Below are 22,753 nucleotides of genomic sequence, written 5' to 3' on the forward strand. Positions count from 1 at the left end.
TATTATATATGGACTATATTAGAAAGCTAATTCAAGTGGCCAAATGTAAGTGAACATATAGTAGTTCAATGGTAAATGTAAATAATGATATATATATATACACCATGTACGGACTCTACATGATGCACACAGGAACTTGTCCAAACCAATAGAGAATACATTTAGCAAAGAAGTATATACATCATATATGAGGTCTGTTCAAATAACCAAGAGTCTCCAGACGAAGGCTTCCGGGCCGAAACACGCGTCGGGGTTGACACCAGACACGGTGAACTCTGTGATGGGTAAGAGAGAGACTCTTGGTTATTTGAACAGACCTCATAATATCATAATAGCCTCCCAGAGCTTCTGTTTTGATGTGAACTGCCTCCCACCCTCAAAGATTTTGCTTGAGGATGCTTCAAAGGTGCTCAATAGGGTTGAGGTCAGGGGAACATGGGGGCCACACCATGAGTTTCTCTCCTTTTATGCCCATAGCAGCCAGTGACGCAGAGGTATTCTTTGCAGCATAAGATGGTGCATTGTCATGCATGAAGATAATTTTGCTACGGAAGGTACGGTTCTTCTTTTTGTACCACGGAAGAAAGTGGTCAGTCATAAACTCTACGTACTTTGCAGAGGTCATTTTCACACCGTCAGGGACCCTAAAGGGGCCTACCAGCTCTCTCCCCATGATTCCAGCCCACAACATGACTCCACCACCTCCTTGCTGACGTCGCAACCTTGTTGGGACATGGCCATCCACTACTCCATCCATCTGGACCATCCAGGGTTGCACGGCACTCATCAGTAAACAACACGGTTTGAAAATTAGTCTTCATGTATTTCTGAGCCCACTGCAACCGTTTCTGTTTGTGAGCATTGTTTAGGGGTGGCCGAATAATAGCTTTATGCACACTTGCAAACCTCTGGAGGATCCTACACCTTGAGGTTTGCGGGATTCCAAAGGCACCAGCGGCTTCAAATACCTGTTTGCTGCTTTGCAATGGCATTTTAGTAGCTGCTCTCCTAATCCTATTAATTTGTCTGGCAGAAACCTTCCTCATTATGCCTTTATCTGAACGAACCCGTCTGTGCTCTGAATCAGCCACAAATCTTTTCACAGTACGATGATCATGATTACGTTTTCTTGCAATATCCAATGTTTTCATACCTTGACCAAGGTATTGCACTATTTCACGCTTTTCGGCAGCAGAGAGATCTTTTCTTTCCCATATTGCTTGAAACCTGTGGCCTGCTTAATAATGTGGAACGTCCTTCTTAAGTAGTTTTCCCTTTTGATTGGGCACACCTGGCAAACTAATTATCACAGGTGTCTGAGATTGATTACAATGATCCAAAGAGCCCTAAGACACAATACCATCCATGAGTTTAATTGAAAAACGAAAAAATTAATTGTTTGACACTTAAATCCAATGTACATAATTTAGAACACTGTATTTAGGGCAACTATCTAACTATTCTGCTGATTAAGCGTAACGTAAAGGTGTATGTTTGTGCACCTTTCCTATATTCCGATATAACATAAAGACATTTGGTGGTCCAGGCACAGTCAGGCCATGTGAAGCGTTCAAGAGCAGTAGGGGGCACTGCTGCAGAAAGTACAGCAAAACCGCCATGCTACTGCATGAAAAGTCCAATAACCGCATTGCAATTTTCCGTAATGATTGACGTCATATCTTCCACATTCATCTACACTGCTGCTCCCAAGACTCTGCAGTCTGCTGTGAATATGGCCAGCAGTTAAAGCAAACCTGCTATACTGTAAATAACACAGGGCCTTATGTGTGAAGACTTGTCAGAGAAAAAGTGACCTTGTTGCTTTAAAATCATACCTCCAATGACTCATGTAATTTATGCACCTCTGTGTATAAATTCCAGTTTCTAATATAGAATTAAAAATTGTGTGCTATATTCTATTTTAGCTTCATTTAGGTGCTGGCTGCACACTCAACTCATTTCAAATCGAGGCAGAATATGAGGAGAACTGAATTGCTGCAGCCCTTTACTTCCTCCCTGCTGATGTTCGCTGCCGGAGTCGATATAGATAAGTGAGACCTCATGCACATGACCGTGTTTGGTCCAGAACAGAGTTCAGGGAGCCGGGCTCCTAGCATCATAGTTATGTATGACGCAGTGAGTCACTGTTTCCCTGCGGGACTACTGTCCCGTACTGAAAACATGTTTCTGTATGGAACCGTAGTCCCATGGGGAGGCAGGGACCCCTAGCATCATACATAACTACGTTGCTAGGAGCCCAGCTCCCTGCACTGTGTTCGGTCCGGGAAATGTGGCCAACATGCAGTCCCTACATCACGTACTGAAAACGGTCGTGTGTGTGTGAGGCCTTAGCGTAAATATCTTTGCCAAACAGAATAAGAAGCCATCTGTGTCTGCAGATGAAACTGGTAGCTAAAAGTCCTGTGATCTCAGCAGCATCGGCACTGATTCAGGCAGGTGGACGCTACAGCTTCTGTATGAGAGGAGTGAGACAGCTTAAAGAGGCTCTGTCACCAGATTTTGCAACCCCTATCTGCTATTGCAGCAGATAGGCGCTGCAATGTAGATTACAGTAACGTTTTTATTTTTAAAAAACGAGCATTTTTGGCCAAGTTATGACCATTTTTGTAGTTATGCAAATGAGGCTTGCAAAAGTCCAAGTGGGTGTGTTTAAAAGTAAAAGTCCAAGTGGGCGTGTATTATGTGCGTACATCGGGGCGTTTTTAATACTTTCACTAGCTGGGCGCTCTGAAGAGAAGTAACATCCTCTTCTCTTCAGAACGCCCAGCTTCGACTTACCTGCAAACGCTGATGCTGCTGCAGAATCAACTGTAGCCTCTGGTGCCGATGTGGCCGTCACGATGCAGGACCTGTGAGTGACGTCACAGATCTGCACTGTCAGAAGCTGGGCGTTCTGAAGAGAAGAGGATGTTACTTCTCTTCAGAGCGCCCAGCTAGTGAAAGTATTAAAAACGCCCCGATGTACGCACATAATACACGCCCACTTGGACTTTTACTTTTAAACACACCCACTTGGACTTTTGCAAGCCTCATTTGCATAACTACAAAAATGGTCATAACTTGGCCAAAAATGCTCGTTTTTTAAAAATAAAAACGTTACTGTAATCTACATTGCAGCGCCTATCTGCTGCAATAGCAGATAGGGGTTGCAAAATCTGGTGACAGAGCCTCTTTAAGTTTATGAATGAGAGAGGAGTCGCAAGCTCCCCCACCAGAACGTACATGAGACTTTAAGAGCACTATGACATTTTTATTTTTCACTGGCGGTAATTTATAAGCCATACTGGAAAAATGAAACGTGGTTACTGTTGAACATTTCTTTTAGGTTAATATCCCTATGGCCTTACTAGACACCTGAACAGCCTATTTTTTTGATACAGTAAATTATAAAACAGACACTCCATGTTTATAGATTTTATTACTAAAGTAAATATTACAGGAGAGCGATTAGTTTCACAGTATCCATCAGTCAGATTTCATGTAAATCACATCCATGATCTTCGCGCTTCTGCCCGGTACCCTCGCAGGATTATATTTAGTCTACTACATGCTTTCAAGAGGTTTTAAAAATAATTTAGTTTTCAATTGAGTTCAAATGTGATAAAAGAACACATTAATACTACTGCCAGCTTAGTATATATTTCTTGTATTCAAGCTTTAGTAAAATTAGTCCTTATTTTGTTATTCACATAGTGCAAGGAATTTACTATAGCAAAGATAGGAGGAACTCCGAGCCACTGCCATCCTCAATGGGAGAACGAGAGGGCGTCCCGAGGAGCTTATCTGAACCAGTCCCTTCTGGCTGAATGCTCAGGTGGGCTTCCTAGAGAGAATAAGTGGAACATGTTAGAGATACAGAATAAACAATCATCAGTATAAGACCTCATGCACGTAAGCCTAGTAATACGCCACCCATAGATGAAGCCTTATTGTACCTCTATTTTCCTATGACATTTTTTCTGACAGATTTCATATACACGTAAGTTTGAAAAAAAAAAAAAATGTTGCATGCTCCATTGGATGCTGTACTATGGCAATACTTCTAGGGGGGAATATACCCTTAATACAGAGACCTCATGTGGCGGGACACATGGTTAATACAACTCCGTAATACAGAGCCGCAAGGTCTCCGTGCACAAAGCTCTGCCATATGCATAAGATCTAAGGCTGGTTGCAGACAGTAAAACGAGAAAGTGGGAAGTTTTTTTTTGCATATAGAAGAGCTCCCGAGTCCTCCCAACAAAAGATATTTGCAAAAAAAAAAAAAAAAAAGGATCGGAAAGATTATTTTTTTAAGCCATTAAAGGGGTTGTCCCAAGTTGACTCAAATTATTTTTTTTATACATTCTAAGCAGGAAATGAATTTTAAAACATTTGGTGTTAAAAAAAAATTAAAATTCATTTCCTAAGTGCCTTTTTTTTACACTTGATAACTCAGCAAGTGCTGGTTATCTTTTCTAAAAAGGGGCGTGAGCGGCTCGATGTCAATCAAGCCGCTCTGCTCTGCAGTGTGCGCGCTCCCGATGTTGCTAGATACTGTAGTTCTAGCAACATCGGGAGAATGTTCGTCTCAAGCGGGCATGGTAAGCCCGATTGAGACGAACTTACTGTGAATGTCATCAACACTACACTACACTACACTCACCCCGTTTCGGTAAGCCACTTTTCCCTCCCCCACCCTGTCACTACATTTTTTGTACCCGCCGCATCGGTGCTGCATCAGCACCCGGCGAACAACTAAAAATATATAAAATAAAATAAACTCACCTAAGACGTTCTAACGGCGCTCTGAACGGTCCCGTCACTTGCCATCTTCCTTCTTCTTGGCGCCGCTCGCATTCATAGTAACAATGCGTTGTGGCGCAGATGACGTAATCATATCAGGCACACGTGATTACGTCACCTGCGCTCACCGCTCTGTTATTGTGAATGGGAGAAGAAAAGTGACGGGACCGTTCAGCTCTTCGTGGGAACGTCTTAGGTGAGTTTATTTTTGTATGTTGTTATGTATGTATGTATGTATATGTTTTCTTGTATGTATGTTGTCATGTATGTATGTATGTTTGCATGTATGTATGTTTGTATGTATGTTTGCATATATGTATGTTTGCATATATGTATGTTTGCATATATGTATGTTTGCATATATGTATGTTTGCATATATGTATGTTTGCATATATGTATGTATGTATGCATGTATGTGTATATGTGCATGTATGTGTATATGTGTATGTATGTTTGCTTGTATGTATGTATGTATGCTTGCTTGTATGTATGTATGTATGCATGTATGTATGTTTGCTTGTAGGTATGTATGTTTGCTTGTATGTATGTTTGCATGTATGTATGTGTGTATGTTTTCATGTATGTGTTTGCATGTATGTATGTTGTCATGTATGTTTGCATGTATGTATGTTATGTTTGTATGTGTGTATGTTTTCATGTGTGTTTTCATGTAGGTATGTTGTCATGTTTGTATGTGTATATGTGCATGTATGTATGTTTTCATGTATGTATGTTTGCATGTATGTATGTTGTCATGTTTGTATGTTTGCATGTATGTGTTTTCATGTAGGTATGTTTGCATGTATGTATGTTTGTATGTATGTTTTCATGTATGTTGTCATGTTTGTATGTGTATACGTGCATGTATGTTTGCATGTATGTATGTATGTTTGTTTGTATATATGAATGTATGGCCATGTATGATACTGTCTGCTGGCGCCCTGTATCTAAGCCAACTTTGCCGCAGGCTTCTATACATGGTATAACAGTCAGTATCACACATGAAAGTGAAAGTAAGCCTACGACATGTTTTAGTTCATTTTGTTTTTATATTTTTGATTTTTTACAGGTTTGGTGTTTGGACTACGTCGCTTTCGAGGACTACTTAGATGACGCTTTTTTTCATCAATAAAATGGTTAATGAGGGTTGTGTTGGGGGTGCTTTATTTCAATAAAATATTTTATCTATATCTTTGTCTTTTCTTTTCAAGTTTTATTACTATCACTTTAGTAATGGCCGCTGTCTGAGTGACAAGGTCCATTACTAAGGGGAGGCTTAGTGTTAGCCGGTACAGAGGCTAACACTAAACACCATTATTACCCCGGTACCCACCACCACCAGGGGTGCCGGGAAGAGCTGGGTACGATCCAGTACCCGACCATCTGTTGTGATGGTAGGGCTCTGGGGCGGTCGCAGGCTGGTATTATGAGGCTGGGAAGGGCCAAAAACTGTGGACCTTCCCACCCTTGTAATGCTAGGCTGCTGCTGCTGTGTTGTATCTGGCTGGTTATAAAAATGGGGGGGACCCCACGTCATTTTTTTAATTATTTTTATTAAAAAGACATGGGGTTCCACCCAATTTATCATAACCAGCCACAAACAACACAGTGTTATTAGCCCGGGAATGGACAAAACCAGTGGCCCTTCCCACCCATGTAATGCCAGACTGCTGCGGCCTTGTATATGGCTGGTTATTAAAAATGTGGGGGACCCAACGTCTATTGTTAAATTTTACAAAAAAACGACGTGGGGGTCCGCCCCATTTTTATAACCAGCCCGATACAACGCAGCAGCACCAGCAGCAGCACCAGCAGCCTAGCATTACAAGGGTGGGAAGGTCCACTGTTTTTGGCCCTTCCCAGCCTCATAATACCAGCCTACGGCCGCCCCAGTACCCGACCATCACAACAGATGGTCGGGTACTGGATCGTACCAAGCTCTTCCCGGCACCCCTGGTGGTGGTGGGTACCGGGGTAATAATGGGTGGTTAGTGCTAGCCTCTGCACCGGCTAACAATAAGTACCGCCTTAATAATGGACGCTGTCAATCAGCCAACTGCCATTATCTAGGCACTAATAAAGTTTGAAAAAAAAAACACAAAGACAATTTTTTTTTATTGAAATAAGAAATCCCCAACAAAACCCTCGTTAACCATTTTATTAAAATTTTCAAAAAACGTAGATCTACGCAGTAGTCCAACGAATCGAAAGACGTAGTCCAATCGGTACATCAAAATCTGCAACAACATTAAAAAAAAGTTAGCAATGTGAACAATACCGATACTTATACTCACCTACACACACACACACAAACAAACAACTACACACAAACATATACACAAACACATATAAACACACACCCATATATTACACAAACACACACATAAACACATATACACACACATACACACACAAACATATACACAAACACATGTACACAAACACACCCATATATACACAAACATATATACACACACACACACACATATATATATATATATATATATATATATACACACACAAACACACACACATATACACAAACACACACGTATACAAAAACACACACAAACCTATACACATGCACAAACACACCCATATATACACAAACACACACATATACAAAAACACACAAACATATACACACAAACATATGCACAAACACACACACATAAACACACAAACATATACACACAAACACATACATATATACACAAACACACCCATATATACACACACACACACACATATACACAAACACACCCATATATACACAAACACACACACATAAACACACCAAAAAAGCACACACACATATACACACAAACATATGTACACAAACACATACCCACACATATACAAAAACACACACACACACAAACATATACACAAACACACCCATATATACACACACACAAACACACACACATATACAAAAACACAAAAATATACACAAACATATACACACAAATACACCCATATATACACTCACACATAAACACACACACACACACACTTACCTTTAGCGGAGCGCAGACTTCTCGCGACGGGTGCCTTCCACTTCATCTCCTGCGCATGCGCCGAGATGCGCGTTCATGAGTAAATGACATCCTCTGCTCCGGACGCAGAGGATGTCATTACGCATGCGCGGCCACCGCTAAAGGTAAATAGCGGTGGCCGGGAACCTAGGCAACGAGCAGGATACAAAGAGGGACCGACCGCAAGTTCAATCAACGATATCAAGAAAACGACATCGCTGGACGACGGACAGGTAATTAGAATTCTTCTTTTTTTTACATGGGGGAGCTTTATAGCTCCATTTATCAACTTGGGACAACCCCATTAACAGTTCTTGGTTAACCGTGCAAGAGTTTTATTTCCGACGACTTCAGGATCCCTGTTGTACGGTATGTTCAGAGTATGGTGGGGTTGTTGTTGATACAAGTCATCGGTTGTTGCTCAAGGTTCTGCAGGTCAAACTTTGCAACCCAAATTTTTTTATTCTACATACAAAACCCTCTTTGGAAGGGGTTATCCCATCTGGACATTACGACTTACTATCTAAAGACCTGCCGGGCATCAGCTGTTTCGCTGCAGGAAAAATGGGGCATTACATGGCGCCCTTTCAAACGAATGGGTGATCATATAATACATGGTTGTTTCGAGTCCTCCAGAGTGAAGCAGCAATTCTCTGCTCTGGTCCATAGAGGGGTATTAGAGAAGGGGGACTCTCTTTTAGGGCTTATTCACACGAGCCTAGTATACATCCGTGTAATGGCCATTAAAACAATGGCTGTCACACGGACGCATGTTTTTCAATGTGGCTGTTCACACGGGTGTTGTTTTAACAGACCGTGTGAGGGGGGCCGTGGAAAAATAGGACGCGTCTAAGGGATCCGTGATCACGCATCCCGCATGTGTGCACCTCGGGCGTTTGAATCGAGCCTTCTAATGGCCTTTAAGGCCTCGTGCACATGTCCGTATTATGAATCCGTAATATGGCGCCCAAAAAACCAATTGGCCCATACTATACTTTATGATTTTTTGCTTTTAGGGGAGAACATGGCGACCCACATGGGACACAGTGCATATGGCTACATAATATTGAACCGCAGGGACTACGTGTGCCTTAGCACAGGCTTCGTACGCTCAACTTCCATGTCCATGAGACCTAAAGCAAACCGGTATCGTGGTAACCTATGTCTATTCATGGAAAAAAATATTATTTGCAATTATAATTAAATTATTAGTGACACTTTGACAGAAAGGTTATAGCATGAGGAAAAGAAGGAGAATGAGTGTAAAACATACCTCCTTTTCCTTTGTAGGTATAGATGTATCAACCAATGAGCAATAAATGGCCAGATGATTGCAAACACCATTGTGCCTGATGATATCTGAAAGGGCCACCACGATGGTTTCTTAAGGAGAAAAATAAAATTAATTTATAATGGAACAGGACCAATGTTTAGTCTTACCTGCCATATGAGCAGTTGTGATGCTCTAAATGTTCAAATACATTCAGAAAAGAACATACATCGAACAGCCTGGCAGGGATTATATTGTGGAACTAGTCATGTGTTAAACTAATCAACTACAGACCCCAACTGAAGACACGTTGATGGCATTATATTATTGATTAAACCGACAGGAACCCTTTAAATGATTTATCCACTTTGGACACTGCCTTTTTGTTAGAAGAGTCACATGACGATAAGCAATCAGCTGTAAAAAATGGTGGAACCTGATAGTGAGCAATTCCCTGCAGCGCCACCAGTGGGGAAAAGGAAGCATTACACCGTTCCCTTTTAAAATCAATCTGCTGGGCATGTAACGCATAGACATGCCTGGTCCTCCAGAGTAAGAGACGCTCTTTGCGGCTAATCGATGAGGGACCTGAGCAGGGGATCCCCTTTTATGAACAGAGTCCCCTTATAGTAATGTTTCTGATTTTTTTTTTTCTTAACTAGACAACCCTTTTAAGCACAAGGATCTGATCCACCTGAACTTGGCTGTACCTCACCTGAATGTGAACGGTTTCCTATTAGATCTACATTTTTAGGCCTTATTCATATGAAAGTGTTTAACGTCCGTGAAAATAACGCGCGTCGCATGGACTTATGTTAGTTAATAGGGCCGGTCAGACATTCTGTGATTTTCACGCAGCGTGTGTCTGCTGCGTAAAACTCACGACATGTCCTATACTTGGCCGTTACTCGCGCATCACTTACCCATTGAAGCCAATGGGTGCATGAAAATCAAGCGCAGCACACGGACGCACTTCCGTGTGTCGCGCGTGATTCGCGCAACAGTAGATCAAGAAATGAAGGGAAAAATAAAACCACTTGGCATATGCGTGAAAATCACACAGCCAACACTTATGACACACGAAACTGCAACGCGCGCAAAACACACACGTTCGTGTGAAAAAGGCCTTACTAAGAAATGTTGGCAAATGGACATTCTTGTTTAAACGTTTTGAATCCTTTTTTTTTTTTTTCGCTCCAGATACTACAAATATTCCTTCATAATTCGCTCTCACTGCAGACCAAATGGAGTCCTGATTCATCCTGTTATTGATCCTACATTAAGAAAGGAATCAATTCCACTAAACTAGATGTGATCATTGTAATATCACTGGCGACTATTTCCTGGCATTGATATAATATAAACCCCAACATATAAAAAAGGTGGTGATCGTCTTATTTTACCTTGTTAGCCGACTGATGAAGATTCGATTCCAGTAGCAATGACCTTGCCTAAAAAATAAGTAAAAAAAAATTGTAACAAAGGGCACATGACATGAAAAACTTCCTTCAAGAATTTGGAGGTAGATTGTGACCTGCCTGCAATTTCTTTCCGCGAATTTCACCCGTGGTCATTGAGCGCCGCCATCAAAAAACGCAGAGAAAAATGTCTTCTCTGCCTCTCATTGATTTCAATGAAAGGTCAGAGGTGTAACTATGGCAAGAGCATGCCGGTTTTTTTTTACCGCCAGTAGCTAAAAGACCACTCCGCCTCCCATTGAAATCAATGGAAGCCGGTTTCGGACAGTTTTTGGAGCAGATTCCGATGCGGTTTCCGCGTGAAAAAAACAAAACAAAAAACACTGTGTGAACTGGGCCTTACTCTTCATCAGTTACGTCAGGATTTCTCAAAAAAAAAAATCTCCTCTGAACTGACATTTAGGCCACACACGGACACACTTTCTGTGCAGCAATTTTTTAGCCCAAAAACGCATTAAGAATTATTTAACGTTTTTCAAATTATGTGATTCAAAGATCATGTGAAACACCATAAAAAAGAAGACCACACACATTGATATGCTTTTCATGAAAAACCTCACTGATCGTTTGCTACAATGTATCAGTCAGGAGTCCAGGCAGGGCATTGTCTAGACTGGATACAGTTGTATCCACTTTTCAGCTGAGAGCAGGACTAGGTCTATACCTCTGAATAAAAACAAGAATGTTCTTATTCATTGACAGCAAAGATAGATCTTGAAAATGGTGAGGAATTAAAACAAAAAAAGTGTATTAGAAAGTGGTAGAACTTTTAACGCACGCACACACACGCACGCACGCACGCACGCACGCATGCACACACACTCCCTTTGAAATTATTGTTTTTATTATTGTTCACTTGCTTCCTAAATGACAAATTAGTCAACTTCCTAAATAATTTCCTTTAAACATTTTCTACCATTTTGCTTTTGTACAGACTATGTGACTCCTTCACCCAGCTGGTTGTCCTGCAAATTCTGACATAAATCCGACAGCACACTGCTCCTGTCCAGGCTCACTCATTTACTCTCCTCCTTTCCTTTTCTCTGTGTTAGGTCTCATGCACATGACCGTAGCCGTGTGCATGGTCCACGATTACGGCATGGGAGGCCCAAGGAGTGTCATCCGCGGGCCGTCCAGAATCACGGACCGTGCAACCACAAGATGTGCATTGACTTCAAGGTGCCCGGAACGCAATTGCGGTCCGTACAATGACCTGTCCCATTTTTTTTGTGGTCCGAGCAATGCGCAGACCGTGGAAGCCACGGTCGTGTGCATTGGCCCATAGGATATAATGTGCCCTATACTATCCACAACTGCAGGGAGTATGCAGATGCAAATGCACGGTAGTGTGCATGAGGCCTTAGAGATAGCAGCAGGGAAGGGGAGGAGGTTGTACATGGCAGATCAGGGGGTGGAGAGGGGGCAGATCACACAAGCTGAACTGTGTGTATCAGAGTGTAGCTAGGAAGGAAACAGAGTAGAAATCACACAGGCCCATTTTTGTAGAGAGAAAGCAGTACAGAAATAAAGCTGTGCTAGAACATGAGTTAGTGAAGGCAGCAGCATCCTGGATTCACAGAACTCATATCCACCATGTATTATTGGGAGGGACACGTCCACAGTAGAAAAGTCTGAAACTAGAAGTATGTAAACTGCAAATCAGGGGGTCTGAAGATTTTTGTATTATTTGTACCTGCACGTGTATTGGAAAAAAAAATTCTAATAACAATGTACTTGATTAAAAAAAAAAAAAAAGTTTCAGGTCAAAGATGTCTATATCATTAGGATTTATTAATAGAAAACCTCTAATGATTCAAGCCCAATCGCAGGCTCCAGCTTCTAAGGCTCTTAATGATACAAAAACCCAGAATAATCTGCATCTTGTGATGGGAATGCTGCAATTCCAATCCAATGAGTCATGAATGCAAAACTACAATCAGCAGAATTTTTGTGTTCTGAATACAGAATGTCTTGGGAGGGTAAAACTGCTCTTGACGTGTCAGAAACCGTTAAGCCCTGGTAGTCTAGGGTAGTGCAGAGGTTAATGCTTTCTTCCTTGGTGATCTAGGGTAGTGGAGGGGTTAGTTAAGAATATCCCTGATCGTGGTCCTTTTCGCTGATGATCGAGCTAGTCATCACATCCCCGTGACTTTCAGCCTAATGCTTCTCTCCATTGGCAACATGGAGGAAATAGTCTAAGACTGTGGGCACAGTCTATGTGAATAGAACATGTGGGCACAGCTGTGCCATCATTCACCAGCTTCTCCCGGCCCATCCTGTAGTTACCTGAGAAGCAGTAAGGGCTTCCAATGTTTGCAGCCTCTGCAGCACGTTCTGCATGTCTTCTTGTAGCCGCACTAGTACCGCAGCTATCTGCTCATTAATGCTGCCCTCAGCTCCTCTGTCTGATCCCCATCGCTCTCCTCCATCGCCACCACTTCCCATCCGACCACCACGGGATCCGTCACCCATAGGATGCATACGATTGGCTGCATAGGAGAAAATTAGCAGAATAACGATAAATAATACGGACATCTCTCCCTTTCTATATACAGGCAGGTGCGACCGAACCGCCATGTTTTTTTTAATACCTGGTCAGATGTGGATTGTAATTGCAATCGTTTTGGAAAAGCCTATTTATTAGATATTTGTAGATGATTTCCATCAGGATGGGCTTCATATATCTAGAATGTTTACTGATTTATATGACAGCAACTCCGAGGCATCCACAGTAATAACATAGTATATGCTAGGGCTCCAAAGCCACACGGCACTGGCCGCTAGTTATAAAATTGTTGCATTACCGCAACTCAGAGCGCGACTGCAGCATTTCCCTAAAGGGAAAAAAAAAACACGAGCCACCTTGCAAACATTTAAAAAAAATCCGAACTAAATTATTTTTTTTCTCCACGTAGGGGAACATTGAGGCTTCCGATAATGCAGCAATTTTAGGGTGACTGTGTTGTGTGTTGGAGGCCATACTATGGTACACGGAGTACCGCGCGGCTCTATGTGCCTGGGTACCATATCAGCCAACCCAAAGAAGAAGCTTCCTTTTATACTGGTTAACTGAAAACATTAGCCATTTATTCCTATTTTGCTTCAATTGTTTCCGGCTTTCATCATTCGGCCTCTTTGTGCTTTTAGAGGGTTAAGGAAGGGTCACACACACAGTTTTGGTGCAATTTTTGGCTCAGTTTTTTTTTTTTTAGCTGTACACAGGAGTGGGCACAAAAGAGAGGAGATGCATCAGTCTTTTCTTTATACCTTTACTTCCTTTTGGATCCACTTTTCTAAAAACTGCGTGTGTGATCCTGGCCTTAAAGAGAATCTGTGAACAGTTTTAAGGGCTCGAAAACTGCTGACAGAGCGATATAGGGGAGGGCATTGAAAAACATATCTTTGGTCTCGGAAAAACGATGTTTAATTCTCCCGCTGCCACAATCGCCAGTGCCACTAAGGCGGGACTTCATGACTAAGTGCTCCTGCACTCCACGCTGCTAGCCACGCCCCTCTGCTCTGAGTGACGGCTATAGTGGTCTCCTGATTGCCGCTAGAACCATCAGCAAAGAGTGGCACTTGTGACTGATGCGCAAGGAGAATCAAACGTCGGCTTTTCAGTTGTGAGGCAAAAGGTATATTTACAATGCCCCCCCCCCCCTCCGGTATATCACTCTGTCGGCAGGTTTGAGACCTTAAAACTGCTGACAGATTCCATTTAAGGTAGTTTATCAGATATATAGTATCCCCAAAAATCTGCAAATGAGTATCGGGTACGCAGGCCAAGTAACAATATATTTTCTTAAGTAATTTACAAACCATTCAGAATCCTTCATATTTAACTATTAGAGACTTGCTGAATGCTGGTGTAACCATGCGAAGCGATAACATACCTCTTCCTCTTCTAGACGTAAAGTTCTCAGCCTTCTCATTCCCAGGCTGATCTTTTTGGGGAGTTCGTCCTGAGGGCTTCCCATCCTCTGCACCTTCTTTTAGTTCTCCGCCAACTCTAACATCGGATGAGGCTTCAGTCATCAGAGCGCGCTCTACCAGATGACTATGATCAACCTGCAAATCATGAACATATGAGACCATCACGATCTATATCAGAAGTGAAGAATACAACTTCTGATATAGAAGTCAAGGTTTTTCTGGCACGATGACAGATCTGGGTTTGGAAGCAATATTGTCCTTGAGTTAAAAGTATCAGATATGTGAAGGCATCGGGTATTGGAGCTTTTCTAAACTTTTTGTTTTTTTTATCCTGCAGCATCTTCAAAGGTCTTATTCATTCTTGCTAAAAATAAAAAGGTCCAGAAGAGACCCCTGAACCTCGTCTTTTATTACAAAAGTGGTGATAGTAGTAGAGTTATGGGTGACCTCTGGTGCCGGGCTGAACACAGACGTGGTAATTTGAGGAGTGTGGGGTGCTAGTCATAGAGATACACTATATGGACAAAAGTATTGGGACACACCTCTCAATCATTGAATTCAGGCGTTTGGTTTCATTGCCACAGGTGTATAAAATCCAGCACTAGCCATGCAGTCCCCTTTACAAACATTTGTGAAAGAATGGGTCGTTCGAAAGAGATCAGTGAACTCTGTACTGTAATAGGACGCCACCATTGAAACAAGTCAATTCGTGAAATTTCTTCCCTCCTAGATATTCCACGATCACCTGTGAGTGATATTATTATAAAGTGGAAGCGTTTAGGAACCGCAGCAACTCAGCCACGAAGCGGAGACCACGTAAAGTTACAGAGCGGGGCCGCCGAGTTCTGAGGCGCATAGTGCATAAAAGTCGCCAACGCTCTGCTGACTAAATAACTGCAGAGTATAAACCTCCTCTGGTATCAACATCTGCATAAAAACTGCTCCGGGAGTTTCATGGCATTGGGGCAGAGCAGCTGCATGCCAGCCTTACATCACCAAGCACAATGCCTAGCGTCAGCCGGAGTGGGGTAAAACACGCCGCCACTGGACTCTGGAGCAGAGGAAACGTGTTCTGTGGAGCGATGAATCACCCTCCTCTATCTGGCAGTCTGATGGACGAGTCTGGGTTTGACTGTATTGTGCCAGCTGTAAAGTTCAGTGGAGACGGGACAAGCCGCCGGCAGGGACACCTCATTATCAGGTAGCTCCTCTGGAACATTAATCAAGCCAGGAGAGGCGTTTCTATTCAGGGACCGGACTGCATGACTCCTCAGGATAACGGCACCGCCCAAATCACTCATCAATGGTAATCTACACACAGCGCGCGATGTTGTAAGTTCATTTTCTACATTATGTAGCATGGGGTAGATTATACAATCTTTATAATGTTATTACCGTCCAGTATAATGGCATGGTGGCTATTTAGGGGCCTAAAACCTCATGATAGCTTCTCTTTAAACTAAGGGTGGTGCCACAGATCGGGTCCTGTGCTCCAATCAGTTTCCTTCCTTGGAACACGGACAATGCCCCAGATACATATACTTAAGGCTAATTCACACGGCGGATTTTGTGTGGCGGGTCCCGCTGCAAAACTCGCCATGGAACTACTCCTGCCGACGGCAGAAACATTCCTGCCTCCCATTGACATCAATGTGAGGTTCGGACGGAAACCGCACGAAGTTCGAGCAGGACGCTTCTTTTTCCCGCTAGCTGAAATAATCAGCAGCTGGGAAAAAGAAGCGTTCGACTCCCATTAAAATAAATAGGTGGCGGAATCCGCGGCGGTTCAGCCTACAAAATTTCTCAGTGTGAACATACCCTTAGTGGATGGGAATCAAGAAATGATGTGAAGTTAAGGTTGGAGTTAAGCTTTGTTTACATCTGCGCTGGAGGGTCCGTTGCAGATTCGGTCATACTTGACGGAAAAAATAGTGCAGCATGGAGCACTGTTTTTTTCCAGCAAAATGACGAACACCAAAATGGAACCTAATGGACCCCATTATAAGTCAATAGGGTCGGTCGGGCGCCGTTGGTGACTGGATTAGTCACAGCTTGAGTTCTATTTTTCTGCTTGTACGACGGAACAAAAAAAGCGGATTTCACAATGCAAATGTGAACACAGCCTTACACTTTAAATGAATAAGAACAAGAAAAACTCATCATGTAAGCTTTTGCCAACAGAATATAATAAGGTTCACTTTTCAGTTCTGGAATATTGGCATTGGAAATAAGATAAATAAAGAAGCATTGAGGAGAAAGGTTCTCAGATTCTTCCGAGTGTCACAAAGTTAATGAAACACTGGAGCCATTATTAGAAGTTGATTCACTGCCAGATTCAATTATCATGGAAGAAAATCCCACTTACATCGTCTTGTCCAAACTGCTCCATAGAATCGCAGAATATCTCAGAGTCCGAGTCGCTGGTCAAGTGCTGCATTACGGCAATATCCTCCGTGCCATCCTCCCCTGGAAAACAGGATTTTACTGGTTAATAGTTTACAGGGATACAACTCCAAAGTCATTGGGCATCATAGGTGAAAACCAGTGCAGACAAGACCTGGAGGCGTTGCCCATAGCAACCAATCTGCATAGAATTCTAACAGGTTGCTATGGGCAACACATCCCGTTCTTGTCAGCATTAGTGTTTGTACATAAGGACCATTGATCATTGATTCTACCCCGGTGAGGGTTGTCCAGGATTAGAAAAACACGGTTGCTTTCTTCCAAAAACAGCGCCACACTTGTCTAAAGGGTTTTTGTGGTATTACAGCTCATTCACTTCAATGGAGCTTAGCTGCAATACCAAACACAACCCTTGGACAGATGTGGAGCTATTTTTGAAAGAAGATGTTTTTATTATCCTGGACACCCCCTTTACCGATCCATCACCATTCAAAACTGGATACCCGATGCTGGATTTACACACAGCTGCGTTTTTCGTGGCGTATTCAACAGCATTTTCTTAGGTTATAAATGCTGCAGCCAGAAATTACTTGAAAGTCTATAGTAAAATATAGAAAACACGACATACAAAGCGGTTAGGTTTGTGGCGTTTTTGGGGTCAAACGTGTTTTTTTCAAAATGCAGCATGCTCTGGTAAGAAAAGCTGCATGTTCAAAATGTTACCGCCATCAAAAACGCATTTAAAAAATCCCATTAAAATTTTTTGAAATACATGGTATTATTTACAAGCATTTTAAAACGCCGAAAAAAAGTGTGTGTGAAAGTGGCCTGATCGCGGTCATGGCTCCGGTATGAACCGAAACCGTGACACTAGTGTGAACAGAATCTAACTCATAATGATCCAGAACGGTTCCTATTTATTTATTATTATTTCAGTTACTTATATAGCGCCAACATATTACGCAGCGCTGTACAGAGGTTCTCTTCTTTACTGTCCCCATTGGGGCTCATAATCTAAATTCCCTATTGGTATGTTTTTGGGGTGTGAGAGGAATCCGGAGTACCCGGAGGAAACCCACGCAAATACGGGGAGAACATCCAAACTCCATGCAGATGGTGTCCTTGGTTGGATTTGAACCTAGGACCCCAGCGCTGCAAGGCAATAATGCTAACCACGGAGCCTCAGTGCTGCCCTATTTAAAGGGTTTTTCCTACCACAAACAATCCTTTTCATATTATTGCTGGCAAACAGCTGATTTTTGCAGGAGAAGATCTGGCCGGTCGTTCATTTTCCTGTAGTTTCACATGGTAGCCATTCAGATAAAAAGTGGTCTATGTAATACATGGACGCCGAGTCCGGCAGAGCTAGAGGCACTGCTTGTTAGCATCATAAAAGGGGGCTTTCAAGCACTTGCCCCCAAGTGCCCCCATATGTCATCCATATGTTCCTAATGTGCTGATGACAACCCCTTTGAATTCTACCATGTAGTAATAATGATCATTTAATGTCCCTGTGGAGCCATGTTTATTTGCGGTCATGGTCATATAAGCTGTAAAGGAGTACTCGTGGTGTATTTATCACTACCATGGAAGACGGACATTGCAGTTATGATATGAATGGGGGCAGGGCACTTTGTCTGTTTTTACACCAGTACTAATTAGGACGCAGGAGATTAAAGTATTAGTCTGTGCTCCAACCCCCATCCACGCACTGCGGGTCATACGATAAGTAAAGCACATATAATATGCTATTCAATTCTCTTGTAAACAGTACACACCAGCTTAGAGGACTTCAGATCACATGAAAAGCAGCACTATTATGTCCACACACGACCTTACTAAAGTATGTCTACCTATAAACACTATTTTACAGGTTACATATAGAATTATTCTGCATAAAGAGTTAAATAATTTTGTCAAATACATTGCATTACATATCTCAAACTGATGGAGAGTTACAGCCTGTATTATAATTCAGGGCTGAATTCACAATTCTGCAGACTTCAGAGCTAAGATCTCCCAGTATTCCTTGCTGACTCACTATCTGCTGGAGTTACTGTAGATGTGGTGATTGGCATCAGACAATGTACAGTAATCTAACCACCCTGCTATAGGAGCTCAGCTAAGCTGTAAGGGATGTGTGTCGATATACTTGCTGACTGTTTTCAATGACAACTAGCAGAATTGTGAATGCAGCTCTGGAGTATAATAAAGGCTGTAACTCAGAATCAGTACAAGATTGGTAATGTAGTGTATTTAGAAAGTTACTGAACTTTATATATAGATTTGGGCGCAGACAGAGGAAATAATCTTCTCTGGCATGAACCGGTTTGCATTATATGGTACAATCCTAATCGCAATACGCACAATTAACCACAGCTACACACAAAGACACTGGAGCTCAGTTACAAAGGGCAAATCTGCGTTACGTATTAATACGGTTTGGCAGTACATCTTGGCATAAGTATTGGCACATAAGTGCTGTGGTTCACCCAGAAAAATGGTAGAAATTGTGAATTAGAAAAGTAAAAAATATGGGCGATGATGACAATTTCTCACTGATCTAAAACGAATGCGGAGTTAAAAAAAAAAAAATATATAAAATCTCCTCAATACATGCTACACACCAGAAGGTCACGTGTGAGAGTGTGAATGTCCTAAAATGCGATGAGAGCTTAAAAATCAAAAGGAATGACGTAAACCAGAGTTTTAAAATGTTATTACCATTTTAATAAAAGTGAATTTTTTTGCAATTTTGCAATTTTTTTTTTCTTTTTTAATGTATAGCTATAAACATCATTTTATGTTTAGGTCCAATAGTCTATGCTGATTTTCATTATAATTCTTGATAGGGGTCCAAAACTCCTGCTTCACGTCACACAGACATAGGGGGGGAATCTATCAATCTTTCTACGACAGTTTCTAACGTAGAAAAGTCGCAAAATGCGCCCAAAATTTGGGCCTTTTTACGCTGCCCTCGCCACTTTTGTGAAAAAGGGGGCATGGCTTCACAAAAGAGGCAAAATGACAGCAGGCTCCAATTTTTTTTATAATTTACACTAAAAAACTGGTGTCAACTATAGTGTAAAATCTACACCAACTCCTAGCTGGTGTAGAGTTCACTCTGGGGGTTGGTCCCCATACCCCACACCCCCCTTTCGGACTGCCCTCCCCTCTCCCACCCTTCAGACAATTAAATAAATAACAATAAAAAAAGGTACACTCACCTCTCTGCTCCTCTTCTGTTCTCAGTATGAAGCGGCTCATACATCGCACTGAGGCCGGGCAGCGTCAGGACATTGTATGTGACGCAGCACTGATGACATTGAGTGCTGTGTTGCATATAAGGCTCTGATGCTGCTTGGGGTCGGGACCTCGTATAACCCGCAGCATGCAGAGGGTACCCCGGAGGGGAGAAGTGAAGAGAAATGGTGAGGTATCATTTTTTTAATTTGATTTGCAATTGGGGTAATGGGTGACGCATGGCAGCAGTCGTTGCATCAAAACTATGGCACACGATGGGCACCGTCATGGCCAGCAGTAAGATGCATCGGATTTATTAAGAGGTGGTGTACACTTTTTAAAAAAAATCTGTTGCATGTTACTCCAGCCAAGCAGATGGCGACGACTGACCTATGAAATGCCAGTTTTAGTAAATTTTCCCCAAAAAGTTAAAGTGTAAATAAACTTTCAGCAAACTCATGACATGTCACAGTGACATGTCAGAAGTTTTGATCAGTGGGGGTCCGAGCAGGGACATCCCCACCGATCGCTAAAATGAAGCGGCAGAAGCGCTCGGATGAGCACTGAGCCACTTTGTTTCTGATCTGCTTTTCTCGGACTCAATAGAAAGTCTACAAGCGGGTACACCGCTACATCGGCTTTCCGAAAAAAGCAGATCAGAAACTTAGCGGCTCAGCGCTTACCCGAGCGCTTCTGCCACTTCGTTTTAGCGATTGGTGGGGGATCTCAGTGCTTGGACCCCGACCAATCAAAAGTATTGGGTAGCATCATAGCACAACAGTTGCTTTCCAGCACTGTGGTCTTAGTTTCACAGGCCTGTATGTGTGGAGCTTGTACGCATGTCTTCCTAGAGGATGACCGGCTTTCGGTCTTCATTTATATTGGAGCTGTATATTAAACGAATAAAAGAAGGGCTCACTAACCTCTACTGGCCTCTAAGTCTTTCACAGTCTCATCCTGTGTGGTCTTTGGCTTTTCATTTATCTCATTTGTTGTGTCATTGAGATCAGACTTGTTCGGTACATGATTGGGAATGTCTGGAATGTGATCGCTGTGATTTACGTGCAAACCATTTACAACGGGAGCGTCATCTTTCTTCACTGCTTTTTCCTCTGTTAAAAATAAATAAATACATAAGCTGCACATAGGAATCATTCTATTGACCATTGAACAACATGTGGCTTGCAAATATTTGAGACCAATGCTCTGGACTATACAAATGTAAAAGATATTAGTTGTCATTTAAGCGCATTGACTTCAAACTTGTGTAACTTATTTTAAAGGAATATAGAATGAATTGTCTTTTCAGTTAGCGGCTATTGAAGGTTCTGTTGACATTGAGTTGGGGCTATACATCAGAGCGATATGTCAGGGGTATGACTCTAGTGTATGCTACGGTATAGCCATGTCGGGCATTGTCCACAATGTTAAAAAAATATGTATAATACGAAGTGGCCAACCGTAATAGGAAAGTCCAGTCTAGTGATGGAGGCCTATGGCTGTGTTCTGGGCATGCGCCGGGAGCTATTATGTTGAATCCGTCGTTCATATAACGTCATGTGAACATAGCCTTACCTGTATAAATACATTTATTACATGTACACAGGAGACTTTTTGCTGTGGTTGCCCCATCTCACCTCTGTAGTGAGCAATACATACAATTTCTAAAGGTTCTAGGGATGGTTTTTGCAGGGTCAGTATGATTAAACATGTGGATTTTTAAAAGGGCCCCACTGTGGATATGGTGTGAGCCCAGCCTGCAGCTTATACTCATTCCGGGGCCCAACGTATATTGCTGGAGAGCCCTGGAGAGCAGGCATTCTGGTGACAGGTCCCCCTTAAGAAGTTAATGATGTTTGATACTGAGTTTTTAGTCAATGTTCTCATATGGTCCCAATCAACCAGCACCTGAACCTGTGTAAGGGCACATTCCACCATTGCAGCAGCCACTTATGGATGGAACAATGCCCACATGCGATGTCCAATGGCCATACAATTGTGCCGTTAAAACTTTGATATCACCAACAAAATTGTGCGCCATTTGCCAACATATGTGGGTGTGGTTCCAGCTGCCGATACCTGGGACCGTACCCTAAATCACGTTAGATGCTCATTTAAGGGAGGTCAGCAGCATCCACGGGCATACCCAAAATTACCCATACAAATCAACATTTAGTAAAATACACTAGTGGATTTTGGAAACATTATCACATTAAAACATGAATATTATTTAGCATAGAGGTTTTATAGTAGATTGTATAGTGTAGGTGACTATAAACACATCGTGCACATGTCTCTTTAATACCTTGCTCACTTAACTCGGTCTCCTCTTCATCCTCCTCATTTTCGTCCTCCTGCCCCTCGGCCGCCTCCTCTTCGGATTCTGCTCCACTGTCGCTGCTCTCGGCTTTCCCATTCACAGCCTTACAATTAGGTGTGGACGTCAGGGCAGAGCTGAGGTCTACACAAAGGTAAAGTCAAATAACAAGATAAACACATGACATCACGTTTCCGCTATGACAGAGCAGACGTGCAGCTCTTAATATAAACACAATAATCAAAACCTAAAACATCATAGAAA

The 22,753-nt window shown here is 42.3% G+C and overlaps 1 protein-coding gene across 2 annotated transcripts in view; it reads right to left on the bottom strand.

The window, feature by feature from the left end:
* Positions 1-3,420: 3,420 nt before the first annotated feature.
* ACBD5 (acyl-CoA binding domain containing 5) overlaps positions 3,421-22,753 on the bottom strand; it is a 37,069-nt gene continuing 17,736 nt past the window's right edge. For both annotated transcript variants that reach the window (XM_075827516.1, XM_075827514.1), the window contains 8 exons: positions 22,478-22,633; positions 21,096-21,284; positions 16,892-16,992; positions 14,487-14,661; positions 12,880-13,082; positions 10,519-10,566; positions 9,119-9,228; positions 3,421-3,844 (listed from right to left, as the gene is read on the bottom strand). In XM_075827516.1, the coding sequence (XP_075683631.1) occupies positions 3,832-3,844; positions 9,119-9,228; positions 10,519-10,566; positions 12,880-13,082; positions 14,487-14,661; positions 16,892-16,992; positions 21,096-21,284; positions 22,478-22,633 (995 nt within the window). In that variant the 3' untranslated portion in view covers positions 3,421-3,831. The remainder of the gene's footprint in view (positions 3,845-9,118; positions 9,229-10,518; positions 10,567-12,879; positions 13,083-14,486; positions 14,662-16,891; positions 16,993-21,095; positions 21,285-22,477; positions 22,634-22,753) is intronic.

This window comes from Rhinoderma darwinii, chromosome 5 (genome assembly GCF_050947455.1).
Source record: "Rhinoderma darwinii isolate aRhiDar2 chromosome 5, aRhiDar2.hap1, whole genome shotgun sequence".
NCBI classification, from domain to species: Eukaryota; Metazoa; Chordata; class Amphibia; order Anura; family Rhinodermatidae; genus Rhinoderma; species Rhinoderma darwinii.